This window comes from Oncorhynchus mykiss, chromosome 28, assembly GCF_013265735.2.
Source record: "Oncorhynchus mykiss isolate Arlee chromosome 28, USDA_OmykA_1.1, whole genome shotgun sequence".
Lineage (NCBI taxonomy): Eukaryota > Metazoa > Chordata > Actinopteri > Salmoniformes > Salmonidae > Oncorhynchus > Oncorhynchus mykiss.
In genome coordinates, this window is record NC_048592.1 from 7,608,932 (window position 1) to 7,629,821 (window position 20,890).

Consider the following 20,890-nt stretch of genomic DNA (forward strand, 5'->3'; position numbering starts at 1 on the left):
AGGTAAGCCACTTTCATATGACCGGTTATCCCAAGTTGAACTCCGTTGACCAAAGTTACCTCGCCAACTCTTTAAATCTGCTTCGTAGTATAGGGCTCTGGTGTCTCTAGTCCCTAACAAACCTAGACACTTCCCCTGAATATGATCAGGTCAGATGGGTGTAAGCAGTGTCCCCTCACACAAACGGAGTACATGCATTTACCACAAGGGCCCTGGGTTTGCCGAGCAGAACACGAGCTAAATGGACCAAGCACAAACCATACAGAAAAACTAGGACATCACTCACACAAACACGTCTCTCAGATTGTCGCTGTGTGTGTCTATCAAGTGTTTATTACAAAACATCGGTAAAAAAAAGGTACAGAAATAAACAATGTTGGAACAAACTACATCATTCTTTCTAAATAAAAGTTCAAGAGAAAGTCAACTAGGACAGATGGCTTGACAGTGACAAGAAGCAGAGTATACAATAACAAAAAAAACTTCCTGTCATAGTATTCCCATGACAGGAAGGAGTTACTGAGTTGCGAGGCGAAACAATTCTAGAATGGCTGTACAAAATTAGACTGCATTAGAAATCCCAGTGTAATGCCCATCACTAAACGAAGTGTGCGTACTCCAAATAAACAGTAAAGTGTCTAACAAAACACAGATGTGATCATGTATGCTAGCTCTATGGCAAAATCACTTACTTTTTACCATTTCACACCACCTGCCTTCAATTTACACCCGTTAGCCCCCTCTGCAAGTCACCATATCGTAGTGCTCTACTACAGAGTTCTAAACGGGTGCTTGACCCATACCTCACTTAGCGGTGTTTGAAATGTAATAAATATTATATACCATTTAGCAGAGGCTTTTTATCCAACGCGACTTACAGTCATGCATGCATAAGTATTAAGTATGGGCGATTGTGTGGCCTTGCTCTGGCACTTCTAGTGTACATGTCTTTCATGGTCAGATTACTATTATTTTCAAGGATCTTCTTTCCCTTCTTTATATCTTTATTGCTGAGAAATGTTCACTAGAGAGCCGCACTCCTGCTGGTTCTCCCTGTTACTTAAATCAAGCCTTCCCTATGTTCTGTCAGAGGTATACAGTAACAGTCAAACGCTTGTACAATAATAGTGAAGACATCAAAACTATGGAATAACACACATGGAATCATGTAGTAACTGAAAAACACTAAATATAAATATTCATAAACAAACTTATTTCCAGGGACCTTCAATGCTGCAGCCATTTTTTGGTACCTTTGCACAATCTTGGCATTCTCTCAACCAGCCTCATGAGGAAGTCACTTGGAATGCATTTCAATTAACAGGTGTGCCTTCTTAAAAGTGAATTTGTTGAATTTCTTTCCTTCTTAATTTGTTTGAGCCAATCTGTTGTGTTGGGCTAGAATACAGAAGATGTCTTTCACCAAATAGGACTAAGTCCATATTATGGCAAGAACAGCTCAAATAAGCAAAGAGAAACGAGAGTACATAATTACTTTAAGACATAAAGATCAGTCAAACCGGAAAATGTCGAACTTTGAAAGTTTCTTCAAATGCAGTCGCAAAAACCACCAAGCACTATGATGAAACTGTCTCTCATGAGGAAGTTACCTCTGCTGTAGAGGATAAGTTCATTAGAGTTACCAGCCTCACAAATTGCAGCCCAAATAAATGCTTCACAGAGTTCTAGTAACAGACACCTCTCAACGTCAACTGTTCAGAGGAGACTCCGTGAATCAGGCACTCATGGTCAAATTGCTGCAAAGAAACCACTACTAAAGGACACCAATAAGAAGAGACTTGCTTGGGCTAAGAAACACAAGCAATGGACATTAGACCAGTGGAAATCTGTCCTTTGGTCTGATGAGTCAAAATGTGATATTTTTGTACTTAGTGGGACTTTCACTTGTTTTTCAACAGGACAATGACCCAACACACCTCCAGGCTGTGTAAGGGCTATTTGACCAAGAAAGAGAGTGATGGAGTGCTGCATTAGATGGCCTGGCCTCCTCAATCACCCAACTTCAAGACTATTGGAGAATCATTCCAAGCTGGTTAAGAGAATGCCAAGAGTGTGCAAAATTGTCACGGCAAAGGGTGGCTACTTTGAAGAAACAGAAATATAAAATATTTTGATTTTTGGTTACTACATGACTCCATATGTGTTATTTCATAGATGTATTCACTATTCTACAATGTAGAAAATAGCAAAAATAAAGAAAAACCCTTGAATGAGTAGGTGTGTCCAAACGTTGGACTGGTACTGTACATTCTGACTTACAGACCTTTCTGCATTGGTCCCGGGCAGCATTGTTCTAGGTCAGTGTGTATAAGAACTGATTAAGGGACAATACTAAGACACTACTGGCTTATTCTTCACTCTGTTGGGCTCTTGGGGGCTGTCTGAACTGTCAGAGGGAGAGGGTTGGGGAGTTGGACCCCTCGTTCTGGTCTCCACCTCTGGACAGGTCCTGGTTCTGTGTTCGGACTGGGATAGGGCTAGAGTCAGTACAGGCCTGCAGGTCTTTCTTATGCTCTTCTGTTGTTTGTTCTGCCCTCTCTTTCTTTACTGCAATCTTCTCTTCATCCTCCTCTTCCTTCTTTGGTTCTCCTAGTCTTTTCCTACCCTCCCTTTTAGCCTCTTTCTTCACACCCTTCTTTACCTCCTTCTTTGTAGCGATGGCAGGAAGTGGTTTCTGGTCAGGGGTGGAGCTCTCGCAGACGGTGGGCCCGTCCCACTTTGGAATGTCCAATCCCAGCAGCTCCATCAGCTGGCTCATGACCTCGTCCACATAACCGTTGATACGCAGGTGCGCGTGTTTGTCCTGCCAGACAGAAAGGAACATGAGCTTGAGACGTCACCAGTAACAACCTAGTACCTACCACGTCAGTGTTTGCAAAACACAAACGACAGAAGGGCCAGGATAGGAGTATATACTTACCATGTGATGTAACCTGATCCAAAAAACGGCCGGCCCTCCAATGAGAACCGTCAGCTGCAAAAATGTTACTTGTCCACCTTTAAGGGCGAAACCACCCAGACAAGTGCAGGACTACACATCAAGACGCTACTGCATCTTACTTATGCCTTTGTATTCCTTACAGAACATAGGCCATCATTGAATTGCCTCTAAACTTTCTACAGGTCCTGCAGTAGGATTAGCTGAAAGAATGCGTTGAGTCATTAATCAAGTATGATCTCACTGAACACATTGGCTGAATTATTCATGCAGCTGGGTTTCTATTTTTAGCTCGAACCTTCTGTGGAACACCAGACCTTAGAATTACACGGTTCTATGTGACAATAGGAAACTTCTGAAGATAACAGGCTGTAAACATCCGAGAGCTAGTTGATTTGAACTGCGCAAACAATCATTTGTGGAAATCAGCCGATATTGTGTTTATGTTCGCAGCTCATGTTTAATAGGATACAGCGTGATTGAGTTAATTACACGTAAGTTGAGGTTTGTGTGCGTGTCCGTTTAGTGGTGCACAGATTGTTGTGTGTGTGTATCAAATAGTTTTATTTGTCACATACATGTTTAGCAGATGTTATTGCAGGTGTAGCTAAATGCTTGTATATGTGAGTGAGTGTGTGCGTTACTCATGTGTTTTTTAAGTTGGAGTTTGTATGTGTGTGCGTGTGGTTTGCGAGACTCACATGTTTGGTGGGCTGAAGGTTGACGATGACCACCTTGCCCCCCTTGCGTTTGGTGAAGAGGGGCAGGTCTCCGCTGGGCTTGATCTGCAGAGAGGTACCCAGGGTCAGCGCCAGGTCGGCCCGTCTAGACAGAGAAACACCACAAAACTACATTACCCATAATCATTTCCTACAAACAACCAGGTCCACCACCATAGAACCTGCTATATACAGTGCATTCGGAAATTATTCAGACCCCTTGACTTTTTCCACATTTTGTAACGTTACATCCTTATTCTAAAATTAATTAATTAAAACAGCTTTTTCTTCCTCAGTCTACACACAAACCCCATAATGACAAAGCAAAAACTGGTTAAATTGTTGTTGTAAATTTATAAATACAAATAAACTGAAATATCACATTTACATAAGTATTCAGACCCTTTACTCAGTACTTTGTTTTAGTATCTTTGGCAGCCATTACAGCCTCAAGTCCTCTTTGGCACACCTGTATTTGGGGAATTTTTCTATTCTTCTCTTTAGATCCTCTCAAGTTCGGTCAGGTATTTTCAGGTCTCTCCAGAGATGTTCGATCAGGTTCAAGTCCAGGCACTGATTGGGTCACTCAGGGACATTGAGACTTTCAGGCCAAATAGTTCAATCTTGGTTTCGTCAGACCAGAGAATCTTGTTTCTCATGGTCTGAGAGTCCTTTAGGTGCCTTTTGGAAAACTCCATGCTGGCTGTCATGTGCCTTTTTACTGAGGAGTGGCTTCCATCGGGCCACTCTACCATAAAATACCTGATTGGTGGAGTGCTGCAGAGACGGTGGTCCTTCTGAAAGGTTCTCGCATCTCCACAGAGGAAATCTGGAGCTCTGTCAGTGACCATCAGGTTCTTGGTCACCTCCCAGACCAAGGCTCTTCTCCCCCGATTGCTTTGTTTGGCCGGGTGGCCAGCATTAGGAAGCGTCTTCGTGGTTCCAAACTTCTTCCATTTAAGAATGATGGAGGCCACTGTGTTCTTAGGGACCTTCAATGCTGCAGCCATTTTTTGGTACCTTTCTCCAGATCTGTGCCTCGACACAATCCTGTCTCGGAGCTCTACGGACAATTCCTTCAACCTCATTGCTTGGTTGTTGCTCTGACATGCACTGTCGACTGTAGGACTTTATCTAGACAGGTGTGTGCCTTTCCAAATCATGTCCAATCAATTGAATTTACCACAGGTGGACTCCAATCACGTTGTAGAAACAGCTCAAGGATGATCAATGGAAACAGGATGCACCTGATATCAATTAAGCCTCATAGCAAAGAGCCCAAATACACATCTAAATAAGGCATTTCTGTTTTTCATCAATTTGCAAAAATGTCTAAAACCTGTTTTCGCTTTGTCATTATGGGGTATTGTGTGTAGATTGATGAGGAAAATGTTTTATTTAATCAATTTTAGAACAAGGCTTTAATGTTACAAAATGTGGAAAAAGTCAAGGGGCCTGAATACTTTCTGAATGCACTGAACACTGTGTTAAGTTGTTTTAATGTCACATGTACAAGAAAAGTGAACTACTGTTTGTGCAAGCTCTAAACCCAACAACGCAGTATCAATAATGCAGTAATACTAAAAATAACACAAGGCAGAACAAAAACACACAAAGGGACTAAGAACACACCCCTGTGGGGGTGCCTACCCTCACCACCAGTCCATTATCCATTTGCAGAGGGAGGAGGTGTTCAGACCCAGGCACTGTTCCCACAAAAAGATGTCGGCACTGAGCAAATTTCAGGTCTGCTGACTGCAAACTCGAATGTTGTGAAGATTCTGTGTAACTTCCTGCGCACGTTCACTGTGGACACTGTACCCGCTTTAAGTTACAGTTTCAACAGTGGCCAAGTAGGCTACTGTGGCTATTTGATCATAATGTAGGCCTACCAGAGTGACCTACCTTCAAAAACAACGGAGAAAATGCATCCCATAACATTTTAACACGGAAATAGCTGTTCTATCATTCAGCCTTGTTAGGTTCTAAATGAACCAAGTAAAAACTCACGGATGATTATCAAAGCTCAAACCAAGTTGATTCACCCAATGGGTCAGACAGCTGAACAGACAAAGACATGGTCCCACCAGCACAAGTATATATATTATATACTCTATACTCTAGTCTCATCCTTCCCTCTAAACATTACAGCTTTATTGCTAGACAGGAAGTTAAGTGATGTGGGTAATAAACTGTTCCTTCTCCCTTACGGTGACCTAACCTCGGCCCCCATTCTTCACAAATCCACAGCTCTCCACCCTTATCAGTGACCGCAACCATGTGATTTCCTTTACTCAGTACATTCCAAGCCCCTGGCTCAAATCCAACCTTACTTGACTCCACCATATGCATTCCTCCTACAGATAACCATTCACTTCTGATGTAACAACCAGACTGTTGGCCTTCTCCTTTCCATAGGATACCTGATGTCTAACAATATTTTAGAAGTCAGAACCCATCAGTCTACAGTAGCAGCCAATGTGTGTTGTAGGCCTTAATTTCACGAGACTTTTGACAAAAAACATGCAGGGCTTGACATTAACCTGTTTATCCACTTGTCCTTCAGACAAGGAGGTGACTAAAAATGTTGTTGTTCGATGCAAGACACCACTTTCCAAAATAAAATTCATTATTATTCCCATATCATTATTACAGAAAATCGGACAAATTATGCTACCCTCTGCCTATTTGCTACTTAGCCTTCCTCAAAAGCTAGGTCAGGGCCAACAAGGATCTGTGACAGACAATTGTTCTAATCTAAATCACTTCTGTCTAATTATGTAAGTGCAATGTGTGTGTGCGCGCATAATTGTAGATTTAATGAAGAGGAGAAAGGTCATCCATTAAAGGGGATTACGTTGGGAATTAGTTGACCCAGAAATGGAGCGGTGGTTTGCACATCAATAGATAGAGGCATACACAAGACTGTGCCGTCATATAACAGGGTTAACAGGGTTACCTAACATTCTGACCTACAGGGCCAACACAAATACACTTACTTATTTAAGGAGGTGCTCTGCTTTTGTTCTCTATCTTTTTCTCTTACCTGCTAGCTTCTTCGGCTCTGTTGAGGTCTTTTTCAGGCAGAGCTTCCTCCCAGTCCAGTATGGTACTGATGAGCTTCCCCCTGTGTGAACACACACACTTTAGGGTAATTTCTTAGCAGACACCTGGCTATGTACTGATACAGCGTGATGATCTGATATCTTATTAGTGTATTTCCCTGAAATACCAAGACGGTGAAGCTGGATGAGTAATTCCCAGTGTGTGCGTGTGTTACCTGCAGGACCTGAGTCCTCTTCCCCGGACCTCCTCACAGTATTTTCCAGTGGGTTTCAGCCCCATCACACCAATCACCTTTTCCCGCACATACTGCCTGAAAAACCACACATCCATCAGAACCTGTGATGCCTTTCACATTGACTTACTGGTGAAGAACCTTCGGTGAGGCAGTGCCATATAATTCATGTATTAGAACTCTGATGGACAGTGCCACTTTACATGTGACGGTTATCAACACAGATCAGCGAACAAACACATTTCAAAGAGTTTAAAGAGCGTGTGAGGTGGCTGATGTAAATACTTTGCTGTTGTCATGCCCGTGTAGGGCAGTACAGATGGTGGCTGAAGGCTAGATAAGTGATTCCTATTAGTATGTTGCTGGAATGGATTTCCCCTGCTTACAAGCCAGCCTCAGTGCAGGGTTAATCAATCTGGCTTTTATGTGACGTGTGTATGTGTGACAAAGAGAGTGGGTTCAGTATGAATTAACCAGTTGAGGGCACACAAAATAACCATTTTTGTTCAAGATGGGCTGAACTGTGTTTCGCTATGCTTTCATTCCAATGTGAAGCGCATAACATTTCTATTCTTTTGAATTCGTCGTGTGTGACATCTTTCACTAAGAGTGGTTTGAACAGACGTACTTGCCACACTTCCCACACTCCTCCACGAACATGTTCCCATGCAACTCAGAGAGCAGATTTCTGAATCAGAGAGAGAAAGAGAGACTGCTTATTTCACATAAGTATGTAGTGACAAACAATTTATATGAATGTAACTGAGTGTTGAAGCAACGCACATTGGCTCCCCGGACTATCTGTATTGTGTCCCGCCACCCCCACCCGCAACCCCTCTTTTACGCTCCTGCTACTCTGTTTATCATCTATACATAGTGACTTTAACTGTACCTACATGTACGTATTGCATCAATTAGCCCGCCTGTACATAGCCTCGCTACTGTTACAGCCTCGCTACTGTTATTTTCACTGTTGTTTTTATTTCTTTACTTATCTATTGTTCACCTAATACCTATTTTTTACTTACAAATTGCAATGTTGGTTAGGGCCTGTAAGTAAGCATTTCACTCTAAGGTCTACCTGCTGTATTCGGCACACATGACAAATAAACTTTGATTTGAACAGAGTACTTTAGTTTTGCATTTCCTTCCCAACTGAATACCATATAGATTGGAATAATGGTATTCTCCTGCTAATGTATTGAATCATATTGATTTCACTCTCTAGCTGTAGCCGTTCCAATTCTATGAAATCCTATTCACAAGAGAGACCAGGGCTTATTCAAAGAGTCTTTAGAATAGGAGTCATGATCTAGAATCAGGTCCCTCCTGTCCATAGAATCTTATTATTTATGATATAAAAGACAAAACTGATCCTAGATCTGCATTTATTCTCTGAGACACTTGATAAATACGGGTCCTGGTCAGAGAATGATTGTAGTGTTTCATTGGGATAGTATAGCAGGTTTCATATTTTATTTAACCATGAAAAACCCATTGAGATACAGAGTCTATTCTGCAAAGGAGTGTTACCTGGGGAAGCCGGAGCGGACGTGGATGCCGTCCACATTCTGGCTGATGAGGTATTTGAGGTAGCTGGCTCTCTGCAGCCCCAGCAGGGCCATGTGAGTGAGGCTGGGCCGAGCTTCCTCGAATGTGGTGTCAAAGTGGGGAGACTCGCCCCTCTCCTCCATTGTCCACACTCCTTTGGGACCCCTGAGAGAGGGAGACAACATAGAAGTGTGAGAGGTGTGTACAAACGCACGCACACTCACATCTAAGGTTATGACAGGGCAACATACAAGACAGACTGTCAAGCAATCTCTCCACATCTCTGTAGTAAGGTGTGGCATCTGTTGTGGTAGCTGCAGGGCTTCAAAAGGCAAGAGATGCATTTCTATGCAAGAGGAAGAGCGAGACATACTGAGAATACAGAATGAAGGCCATAGCATTCCCCTCTCTCCCATTCTCTTTTAACTGACACAGCCCCCGCTCTCTCACCTCTCACTGTGTGACTTATCGTCTGCTCAGACCAGATCAAAGCTACTCAGCCATTTGGTAAAACAGTCATTAGGCTAGAGGAGTACGTCAGCCAGGTATTATGTACTTATCTTTTAGAGAAAAGGGCCGCTGGACATGAAGTGCAATGAAAGTCTGCAAACTGGCTTTAGGGGGGAACGTGTCCTTTTTATGCCTAGGTTTTTCAGTAATGGACCATTAATTAAATTCAAGGACAAATAGACAGGCAGGCAGACAAACCAGCATGACAGAAGGCTGATTAATTAAATATGAATGTAAAGTCCTCTAGTCCTTTTCCGCACAGCAGCAATGGAGAAAAGGGAAAACCCGTGAAGACACAAGCAGAGACCGAGAGAATAAGAATTACATTGTAATGACAAGTAATATAAAATAAAACGTTGGAAAGTTGGTGTGAAAGTCAACATCACAGAGATCCAGCCAACACTACGGTACAATCATTGCTCTGGTAAGAGCTAGCCTATACTGCCCCCCTCTGCTGATACCACAGTACTGCAGCCAAATAAGAGGATGGCGTTGACTCACATTTCCAATATTCTTACTTGAATCGTTTAAAATGCATAATTCATTATTCAATTTCTTGAGCGAGAAAAAGACACTGATCCAATTCAAGTAGGTTCATTGAACATGACAAGCCTTTACTAATAATACATTTCTAAACTGGCCAAATCCTCTGTGTCAGTTCAGCATAGCCATGAACCAAGCTTTTTACAACCAAGGAGAGGTGGAGGAGAGTGTGCTTCTTTAGCCTATGGCGATGCGCTCTGAGTGGTTGAGCGGTACATGGTAATGGGCTTACCTGAAGTCAGGTATGCCTGAAGAGGTGCTGATGCCTGCCCCAGAGTGGACCACCAGGTACTGGGACTCCCTAATCAGCTGGGCCAGAGCCTCCACCTTCCCCTTTAACTCTTCTTTACTGTCAAACGACTGGGAGAGAGTATGGATGGGGAGATAACGGGGGCAGAGATGAGGGGAAAGTGAAGGGGGGATGAAGATGAGAGGATGGGGTGGGAAGAGTAAGAAAGAAGGGAGAGAGTGTAGAGGGTAGTGTTGGTGTAGGGCAGGTTTGACTCATCTATTTCAGTGGGGTGCCCGGTGCAGTGTGTGGAGAACACGGCAAAACGTGCCAAAAGGACTAGGGCACCAGCAACAACAACGTAATGGTAGGGAAAACACTACACTGGCGTTCATGTTAGCTTTAGTGTGTAACAGAGATATAATAGTATTAGCTAGCTAGTTTTGAACTACCTGTATATTGGCAGTATTGGATATTGTGCTGCGGTAGTAGGTAAACTTCTGGCTAGACTAGAGGGAATCCTCGAAAAGCTTTGTAGCTACTAGTAACTTAGCTAGCTAGCTAACACCTGCCTGTGTGTTTACCTCGGGGAGCCCGCAAACACCTTTGTCCGCATATGTAGACAGTCCAGCGGCGTAGTTTACAGACATTACTGCAGCTCCTCAACAAAAACTCAGAAATATACCTCAATGCTCTCGTAAATATTCTCGTTAAACGCAATGAGCTTTTGTTTCTTTCTGAAAACCAGCCCACTTGCTCGTTGTTGAGACCCCGCTTGGTGACGTCATCTATAAGGGACGATTCTACTTAAAATGACTGATGAGTTATTTGGCTTGGCTGTATTGCAGATAGAACAATGAGACAGAAAATTCACCGGATGTATAAATGTGAAGCATCCGGTTGGCGTTTCCACTCACTACCAAATATGGTGATGAGAGGAAGCCAAGTGGCTGCACGGTAGGCATTCTTCGAGTATTTCCGGTACTTCCAGGCGGGCAATTTTGAAACGAGTAGGACTTCAGCTACCGAGTTCAAGCAAAATTAACGAGTGGGACATCCGACTTAGTGAATGAGTTGTTGGTGTGTGAGAAGTTTGGAAGTCTGACAGCCGAAATGGTGGCGAGTAGTAAGGAACGAAATGGAGAAAAGGTTCCAGTTGTGCTGGAATGCTAACAATATGGGTGTCAGTTCTGATTATATGGAGCGAGAGGATGAGGGTCAAGGACTGGAATGGTCTGTAGTGGAAAGACATATGAAGAAGAGAGATCATGATACTGAAAGCAGTGTAGCATCTAGTAAAGACACCATAAAGAGGGCCAAGGTAGGAAGCAATAGTAATAATGTGTTGGAGTGGAAAGAGGTGATGGTGTTTGACGAGAGCACAGGGCCTCATTTACACCCGATCTGACTAACCAATGCTGTTGAGAAAGAGATATGTGAAGTCAAATTAGCCCGGTTCATTGGAAATGGTAGATTGTTAATATTTTGAGGTAGCTAGGATCAGCAAGGGAAGATTCTGCAAATGGAAAAGCGTAATGGGAAGAAGAATAAAAGCCATGTCCCTGGTGCTTATGCTAGGTTGAAGGGAGTCATCACTGGGGTCCCAATATCTATGTCCATATATGATATTAAAGGAAATGTGTCGGGAGGCAGAGTGATTGAGGCCAAAAGTTGATCAGTAGGAAAGAGGGTCAAAGAAATGAAAGATTATCAGTGCTGCTGAGGTTTGAGAAGGTTTTGCCTGGAAAAGTTCCTTAGTTTCAATGTCAGAGAATTTGTCCCATCTCCATTGCAGTGTTTTAAATGCCAAACCTACATGTACATACTACCTCAATATGCCTGACTAACAGGTGTCTGTATATAGCCTTGCTACTCTTTTTTCAAACGTCTTTCTACTGTTGTTTTATTTCTTTACTTACCTACACACACACACCTTTTTTTTTGGCACCATTGGTTAGAGCCTGTAAGTAAGCATTTCACTGTAAGGTTTACACCTGTTGTATTGGGCGCACGTGACAAATAAACTTTGATTTAATTTTGATTTGAAACAATGGGACATGTACAGTGCATTAGGAAAGTATTCAGACCCCTTGACTTTTTCTACATTTTGTTACATTACAGCCTTATTCTAAAATCTTAATCAATCTACACACAATACCCCATATTGACAAAGTGAAAACTGTTTTTTAGATATTTTTGCAAATGTATTACCTTATTACATAAGTATTCAGACCCTTTGCTATGTGACTCAAAATTGAGCAAAGGTGCATCCTGTTTCTATTGATCATCCTTGAGATGTTTCTACAATTTGATTGAAGTCGACCTGTAGTAAATTGAATTGATTGGACATGATTTGGAAAGGCACACACCTGTCTATATAAGGTCCCACAAGACCAAGCTATGAGGTTGAAGGAATTGTCCGTAGAGCTATGAGACAGGATTTTGTCGAGGCACAGATCTGGGGAAGGGTACCAAAAATGTCTGCAGCATTGAAAGTCCCCAAGAACACAGCGGCCTCCATCATTCTTAAATGGAAGAAGTTTGGAACCACCAAGACTTCCTAGAGCTGTCCGCCTGGCCAAATTGAGCATTCGGGTCAGGGAGGTGACCAAGAACCCAATGGTCACTCTAACAGAGCTCCAGAATTCTTCTGTGGAAATGGGAGAACCTTTCAGAAGGACAACCATCTCTGCAGCACTCCACCAATCAGGCCTTTATGGTAGAGTGGCCAGACGGAAGCCACTCCTCAGTAAAAAGCACATGACAGCCCGCTTGGAGTTTGCCAAAAGACACCTAAAGGACTCTCAGAGGATGAGAAACAAGATTCTCTGGTCTGGTGAAAACAAGATTGAACTCTTTGGCCTGAATGCCAAGCGTCACGTCTGGAGGAAACCTGGCACCATCCCTACCTTGAAGCATGGTGGTGGCAGCATCATGCTGTGGGGATGTTTTTCAGCAGCAGGGACTGGGGGGCTAGTCAGGATCAAGGGAGAGATGAACGGAGCAAAGTACAGAGAGATCCTTGATGAAAACCTGCTCTAGAGCTTTCTGGACCACAGACTGGGGAAACAGTTCACCGTCCAACAGAACAACGACCCTAAGCACACAGCCAAGACAACGCAGGAGTGGCTTCGGGACAAGTCCCTGAACGTCCTTGAGTGGCCCAGCCAGAGCCCAGACTTGAACCCAATCGAACATCTCTGGAGAGACCTGAAAATAGCTATGCAGTAATGCTCCCCATTCAACCTGGCAGAGCTTGAGAGGATCTGCAGAGAAGATTGGGAGAAACTCCCCAAATACAGGTGTGCCAAGCTTGTAGCGTCATACCCAATAAGGCTGTAATCGCTGCCAAAGGTCCTCCAGCAAAGTACAGAGTAAAGGGTCTGAATACTTATGTAAATGTGATATTTCCATTTGATATTTTTAATACATTTGCAAAAAGAAATTAAAAAACTGTTTTTGCTTTGTCATTATGGGGTATTGTGTGCAGTTTGATGAGGGGAAAAATGTAAAAAAATGTGGAAAAAGTCAAGATATTCAGTGTAAAGAAAAGATGTGCCAAGTGTGGAGGGGAACGTGATTACGGTGAATGCGGGAGCAATGTGAAGGTCAAGTGTTGTAATTGTGGGGGAGAACATACTGCAGCATTTGGTGGATGGAAGGTGCAGAGAGAGGCTCAGAGTTATAGAATCATTCATGATGTATCATATGCAGAGGCTTTAAGACAGATTGGTGGAACTACAGTGCGGAATGATAGAGCTTCCATGGCTGCTCCTGCACTGAGACCTAATTTCGGGGCTGTTGCTTCTTCTGGTCTTGGCATGGTTTCAAGACCAGAAATGTTACGCTCATGTATGTGCTGTGTCAAAGGACACTTTATTAGTGAATAAAGTTAATTTCATAGCTTTCATTGGTAAGGTTATTTACACGACTTGGGTTGTGGAAAGCAGAAATGCCAGGTTGAAGGTTATTGTGGATACGGAAAAATAGTTATTGGGGGTAACAGATGTTACTGTTTAAATGGTTGTAGACATGCTGAATAATCCTAAGGGTGGATTGTTTCAGCATGATATAGATGATAGATAACTCATTTTCTCATCGATGAAACAGTTTTCTGTTTCCAAAACTGCAATCTGTTACAGAGTGGACTAGGTTATGGACTAAAATTGCATTATATTGGAGTGCAAGGGCGAATTGAGTTATTGCACAGGCGCACTTCACAGAGTAGTTCGCTTAACGGAAATATGCAATACATGCTACACTTGGCTCTGCCCACCTCCTTGCTTGTTCTGCACACTATAATTAATTTGTGCCCATTGAAAACAAGAGGCTGTGGTCTATCTTGGGTTAGTTATAAAAATCTTTGGCTGTAGTTTCTACTTTCACAGTTCATATTTCCCTTACTTTGGCTTTAGTATATAAACTTATGATGGTATAAAGGTCAGCCATTTTGGTCAGGGAGTTGGTCAACCATGTTTTGTCAGTGATGTGATAAAATATTTACACGGAAGAAAAATGCAAATGAAACATGCAACCATTTCAAAGATTTTACTGAGTTACAGATCATATAAGGAAATCAGTAAATTGAAATAAATTGATTTGGCCCTAATCTATGGATTTCACGAATTGGAATACAGATATTGATCTATTGGTCACAGATACCTTTACAAAAAAAGGCAGGGGGTGGATCAGAAAACCAGTCAGTATCTAGAGTGTAACAACCATTTGCCTCATGCAGCGCGACACATCTCCTTCGTATAGAGTTGATCAGGCCATTGATTGTGGCCTGTGGAATGTTGTCCCACTCCTCTTCAACGGCTTTGCGAAGTTGTTGGATATTAGCGGGAACTGGAACACGCTGACTTACATGTCGATCCAGAGCATCCCAAACGTGCTCAATGGGTCACATGTCTGGTGAGTATGCAGGCCATGGAAAAGTGAGCGGAGGTCGGGTTGTCTTCTGAGAATTCGTAGTCGAGTGAGTAAACACCCACTGCCATCCGTTCTATTGGCCAACATGCAATCATTGGAAAATAAAATGGATGACCTACGATCAAGATTATATAACCAACGCGACATTAAAAACTGTATTATCTTATGTTTCACCGAGTCGTGGCTGAACGACGACACAGATAATGTAGAGCTGGCGGGATTTTCCATGCACAGGCAGGACAGAGAAGCTTCATCTGGAAAGACTAGGGGCGAGGTATTGCTCGCCTGAGGTAGAGTATCTTATGATAAGCTGTAGACCACACTATCTACCAAGAGAGTTCATCTATATTATTCGTAGCCATCTATTTACCACCACAAACCAATGCTGGCACTAAGACAGCACTCAACCAGCTGTATAAGGCTATAAGCAAACAAGAAAATTCTCATCCAGAAGTGGCGCTCCTAGTGGCCGGAGACTTTAATGCAGGCAAACTTAAATCCGTTTGACCTCATTTCTACTAACATGTGTAACCAGAGGGAAAAAATGTCTAGACCACCTTAACCCCACACACAGAGATGCTTACAAAGCTCTCCCTCGCCCTTCATTTGGCAAATCTGACCATAATTATATCTTCCTGATTCCTGCTTACAAGCAAAAACTAAAGCAGAAAGTACCAGTGACTCGCTCAATGCGGAAGTGGTCAGATGACGCGGATGCTACGCTACAGGACTGTTTTGCTGGCATAGACTGGAATATGTTCCGGGATTCATCAAATGGCATTGAGGAGTATACCACCTCAGTCATCGGCTTCATCAATAAGTGCATTGATGACATCGTCCCCACAGTGACCGTACGTACATATCCCAAGCAGCCGTGAGCTGCCCAATGACACAAACCTACCAGACAAGTTACATGCCTTTTATGCTCACTTCGAGGCAAGCAACACTGAAGCATGCATGAGAGCACCAGCTGTTCTGGATGACTGCGATAATGCTCTCAGTAGCTGATGTGAGCAAGACCTTTAAACAGGTCAATATTCACAAAGCCGCGGGGTCAGATGGATTACCAGGACATGTACTCAAAGCAACTGGCAAGTGTCTTCACTGACATTTTCAACTTCTCCCTGAAATACCTACATGTTTCAAGCAGACTCCCATAGTGTATTCGGCGCATGTCACAAATAAAGTTTGATTTGGAAGAACTGGGACATTTTCAGCTTCTATGAATTGTGTACAAATCCTTGCGATATGGGGCCGTGCATTATCATGCTGAAACATGATGTGATGGCGGCAGATGAATGGCACGACAATGGGCCTCAGGATCTCGTCAGGGTATCTCTGTGTATTCAAATTGCGATCGATAAAATGCAATTGTGTTTGATGTCCGTAGCTTATGCCTGCCAATACCATAACCCCACCGCCACCATGGGGCACTCTGTTCACAACATTGACATCAGTAAACTGCTCGCCCACACAACGCCATCTGCCCGGTACAGTTGAAACCAGAATTCATCCGTGAAGAGAACACTTGTCCAGTGTGCCAGTGGCCATCGAAGGTGAGCATTTGCCCACTGAAGTCAATTACGACTCCAAACTGCAGTCAGGTCAAAACTCTGGTGAGGACGACGAGCACGCAGATGAGCTTCCCTGCAACGGTTTCTGAGTTTGTGCAGAAATTCTTCAGTTGTGCAAACATGGGTGATCTGGCAGGTGAACAAGTCGAATGTGGAGGTCCTGTGCTGACGTGAAAAAAAATATAAAAGCAACATGTTAAGTGCCGGTCCCGTGTTTCTTGAGATGAAATAAAAGACCCCAGAAATGTTCCATACGGAGCAAAATATTGTTTAGGAGTATTTCTGTAATAAAGCCCTTTTGTGGGGAAAAAAAAAATTCTAATTGGCTACGCCCCTGCCCAGTTGTGAAATCCATAGATTAGGGCCTAATTTATTTCAATTGACTGATTTCCTTATTTGAACTGTAACAAAATCTTTTAAATTGTTGCAAGTTGGATTTATATTTTTGTTCAGTACGTGAGAATATTTTTGGTTGACAAATCTTTACATAATTTCTGATATCACCTTTTATTTTCTCGCTGACCAATATGGCTGCCATTTTCAACCCTTTCTGGAACTTTTGAGTTTGACAATTACTTTTGTAGGCTGTCTAATGGTTGATGTACTATCAACAGCACACACACACCATTGTTAGACTACAATCAACTTTTGCATTGTTGTAAAAACAATTGTGATGTATACTGCACATTTCAATTGGGTGTAGGAGGAAGAAAATACCATTTGTTTTCCGATAATGATCTTTATTTGTTCAGTTTTAAATAGGCAAAAAATAAAATACATGTAAATAAAATGAAAAGGTGATCATCCATATAGCCACATGTGCATATCAGTAAGTGTACATGTTACTGTAAACCATATCTGAAGCCCACCAGGTAGGATAAACTAAATCACGTTACCATCTTAAAATATAATTTTTCCTCATTCTTAAATATCCTCAGAAAGTTAAATTAAGCCAAATTAGAATAAAATGCAACATCCAATATTGCTGACACACACACACACACCTGTTTGGAGATTCATGATAGCACCCCCAGCAGCACACACAAAATAAATAAGCAAAAAACAAAAGTGGCTGCCATTTTCATTCCCAATTCCCACTGCTTGCTGACTGATACAACATATTGAAGAGATACAATCTTCCTACAGAAACCCACCAACATCAACCCCAGGACATTTGAAAGCATTCTCTAAAAGACTACAGGCATAATTCTCAATGAAAGGAGAATAAAAACGGCAAACGTAGCTAATTATGAAGCTGCTAAACCCATACAGCTAACTTTTTCTCTCCATACAGTTGGGCTCCACTGGTTGAGACATCTGGCTCCATCCTGCTTCGCAGAGGATAACCTTGATGAGCAAAGGGTCTCTGAGGAGATTCTGTCCAAATGCAGGAGAACTGGTTGCCGCAGCATCGTTGGGCGCTTCAGAAGCACACACTCCACTTTCAAATGACAGCCGTAACTATCTGAGGTGGTGTTCTCTAAGCCAGCAAAACGCTGTTAAAATGTTCAAACTGGGTTTGGGCCACAGCTCAAGCTCAACCTGGGGACCCCCAGACAGAAGTCATTAGCGTTTCCATGATCACACTTTTTTCTAAATTCAATCAAACCAGTATGGCGACAAGAGCAACGGTCCATCTAAGAGAACATTTAACGTGTCCAAGATGTCTGACATGCAGAAACACCCATGTTGCGAAATGTATCGTCCATTTTCCCCCGCACAAAAATTTAAGGGTGGCGAGAACACAGAACCTCATCTTGGAGATAAATAAGTTCTGCTGTGTCAGTCACACAGATACCATGACAGATGGAGAAGTCTTCAGTCACCTGTTCAGTCAATGAAGTCTATAGGTGAGGGAACTAGAGGCGGCAAGTTGAAGGGAAACTTAACAAGTGAGAGATCTAACTTATGGGCCTGATTTACCAAGTGTTTTCACCAGTGCAATGTTGACACCTGTTTTTTTTTTAACAGGTAGTCAAACAAGGACAAAAGGTAGCATGTCATTTTTTGCTTTATTTTAGTCAATCCTTTCAGAAAACAACAGGTGCAGCCTTTCCACTGGTAGAAAACTGAGCACATCAGGCCCAGCCTAAGTGTTCTTGGATTCTGAGAAGAAACTGAGGAGGAGAACCACTTGCCATCTGTGGATAGAAAAAGTGAGAGGTTTAAAATATGTGAAGTAGTCCTTTCAGAACTGTCTCTCCTATGGGAGGAGAAGTCAGGGAGCGCATGCGTCAGCCATCCAGGTTCACATTTAGGACGCGTCACGACTCCTCTGTCCCAGAGTCATCTTCATCGTAGCAGCAGTCGTCTTCATCCTCCAGATCCTCGTCGTCATAGTAATCGTCATAGAAGAGGTCAGAGCCCTCGTCAGGTGGTGGGGCGCGAGTGCGGACACAGTATTCGGCCAGTGTGGTGGGGACCTTCACCCCGTCGCGTTCCGCCTCAGCCTTAGTGGCCAACACCTGCTTCCTGAGAGTGAGATAGAGAGGGTGAATAAGTGTGTGTGTGTGGGCTGTACTCTCGGTCCTTGTACTTGCAGCATGTATGCATGCTACACTCTGTCCTTTGTGTGTGTACCTACCGAATGATCTCTGCGTACTCTCTGTCCTTGCCCTTGCTGTCTCTCCACTTGCGGTACATGACGGAGGCATCCACATTGGCCGGGGAGAAGGTGTTGGGCTCGTTCAGCAGAGAGATGACACTCAGAAGGATGGTCCTACAGGAGCCACACAGAGGGTTTGATGTCAGAAAGAAGCACCAAGCAGTTCCTATCGAAGTAAGCTGGTTGACTCATTGATCCTGCTTTGTGGGATACAGGCTAGGATATTTATGCCTGTCGATGTTGATATAAACCTAAAATGTTGCTGGTAAAAATAAGACCTACAACTTCTTAAATTAGAACTGACAAACATGACTTATAGTATTCCACGTAACTGGGTCAGACAGAAAATAAACAAAGTGTAACAGGGTTTCTGTGCAGTCTTGGAGAGGTTCCACTGAAGCCAGATAGATCACATGACACATGTCTGAGTATGAGTGACACAGCACAATGGGAGAGAGCGGGGCATAGAGGAAAGGGACAGAGAAAGAAGGGATGAAAAGGGAGCGTGATAGAAGGGAGAGTGAAGCAAACCAAATGAAACAGGGAGGGACCTAGCTGAATTTGTCAACTGTTTGGTAATGGGAGAAGGTCGCAGAAGGAAAAGGTACAGAGAGAAGGGGATGTGGGGTTAGAGAACATGCTGAGATGTGTACCTAACATTCTGGGTAGGGTTCCACCTCTCAGAGGGCAGCTCTCCACTCTGAGGGTCATCAACTGGAGGGTGCAGAATGGATATACACACGTCCCCATTCTAACACAGGGAAGAGGCTAAAATTAATACACAGACAGGTTCATGTTCACAAATTGCAGGTGTGACTAGGATTAGGCCACAAAAAGATGGAGAGAAATGTAGATTAACACCACAAAATGTCAAAATGAATTACATGGAGTAATTAATTGCCACAGCGGTCTAAGGCACTGCATCTCAGTGCAAGATGCGTGCGTCACTGCAGTCCCTGGTTCGAATCTAAGCTGAATCACATTCAGCTGTGATTGAGAGTACCATACAGCTGCCGTTGTCCGGGTTTGGCTGTCATTGTAAATAAGAATTTGTTCTTAACTGACTTGCCTAGTTTAATAAAAGATAACACAATGTATTTTTCTAGAATTAAAAAGTATTAAAATTTTAATTAAAATTGTATATCTCTTCTTACCTCATAGATGTTGGGGTGCCACATCTTGGTGAGGAAACGGAAAGCAGGTGGTGAATAGGGGTAGTCAATGGGGAATTTGATGCGAGCCTGTGGGACACAGGGAGAGAAGCAAATATGTCAGCAACATGTCCTAACATGCGTCTCTGGGGCCTAAACTACCTAACCGGATTCAATTGTAATCCTGATGTCGCAACCCAGTGCTGAGTAGACCAAACTAGAGAGCAACAACAGCGTGACCCAGAAACAAGTTTGACACTAAACAGTACTGCTTGTCACTGCAGGCTGCATCAATAGAATGCAGATGCGATGTTACGTTTTTCACGGGCCTACTATTAACGGAAGCCAACAATGTAGTTGTCCATTAGTAATGGTGGCTAGCTAGCAAACAAAATAAATTAGGAAAATAGCATTTGTGTATGTAACATTTTTGCAAAACAAGCTGACATACCTACGCGTCGAACTTACCTTGAAATACCCTCCTTCATAGTGAGTGTTAGGAGGTCCAAAAATGGCCACTTCCCAATTGTATAAATCTGCCTCGTCCACCAATGTTATTCTGAAGCCCTCGACTGGCTCCTCTTGAAGGCTCTTCATTTCTAACATTAATGCTTTCTGTGAGCTTGCTACGTGAGTAGGACCATGTTGCGCCATGGTAAAATAACAAACTAGCGAATCTATTTAACCTCGTTGTTTACTCGAACACACGTAACAACCTAGCTAGCCACCTGATTCTGCAAAAAAAAAAAAAAAAAAAACGTTTTCTTTGTTGCGATTTCGCGATGCGGACAAATGCTAGTTAGCTAACCTTTATTTTGC

At 42.9% G+C, this 20,890-nt stretch overlaps 2 protein-coding genes across 3 annotated transcripts; both read right to left on the reverse strand.

Annotated features, from left to right (window-relative positions):
- Nucleotides 1–302: 302 nt before the first annotated feature.
- On the reverse strand, nucleotides 303–10,636 carry sirt6 (sirtuin 6). 2 transcript variants are annotated; one of them, XM_021588945.2, is made up of 8 exons: nucleotides 10,394–10,636; nucleotides 9,813–9,940; nucleotides 8,510–8,692; nucleotides 7,605–7,664; nucleotides 6,959–7,054; nucleotides 6,725–6,805; nucleotides 3,661–3,784; nucleotides 303–2,824 (listed from the first exon to the last, which is right to left on the reverse strand). In XM_021588945.2, exons 1-8 carry the CDS (start codon nucleotides 10,457–10,459, stop codon nucleotides 2,411–2,413), a joined length of 1,152 nt encoding a protein of 383 aa, XP_021444620.2. In that variant the 5' UTR covers nucleotides 10,460–10,636; the 3' UTR covers nucleotides 303–2,410. The 2 variants fall into 2 exon arrangements, with proteins under 2 accessions (XP_021444620.2, XP_036822549.1); XM_036966654.1 differs by lacking the exons at nucleotides 9,813–9,940; nucleotides 10,394–10,636 and adding an exon at nucleotides 8,978–9,370.
- An 8,344-nt stretch (nucleotides 10,637–18,980) lies between these two features.
- Nucleotides 18,981–20,809, reverse strand: ub2r1 (Ubiquitin-conjugating enzyme E2-32 kDa complementing). The gene is given in 2 exon segments (NM_001165129.1): nucleotides 18,981–20,161; nucleotides 20,540–20,809. Coding segments are annotated over 2 exon segments (297 nt in total). The 5' UTR covers nucleotides 20,726–20,809; the 3' UTR covers nucleotides 18,981–20,050.
- Between the last annotated feature and the right edge of the window lie 81 nt (nucleotides 20,810–20,890).

Excerpts from the sequence above, each read along its gene's own strand:
- sirt6 (XM_021588945.2), bottom strand. The coding sequence starts at position 10,459 with ATGTCTGTAAACTACGCCGCTGGACTGTCTACATATGCGGACAAAGGT. Across the intron at positions 9,941-10,393 it reads GTGTTTGCGGGCTCCCCGAG|TCGTTTGACAGTAAAGAAGA; the intron begins GTAAACACACAG and ends ACTCTCTCCCAG. Across the intron at positions 3,785-6,724 it reads AGAGCCGAAGAAGCTAGCAG|ACGGGCCGACCTGGCGCTGA; the intron begins GTAAGAGAAAAA and ends TTCTCTGTCTAG.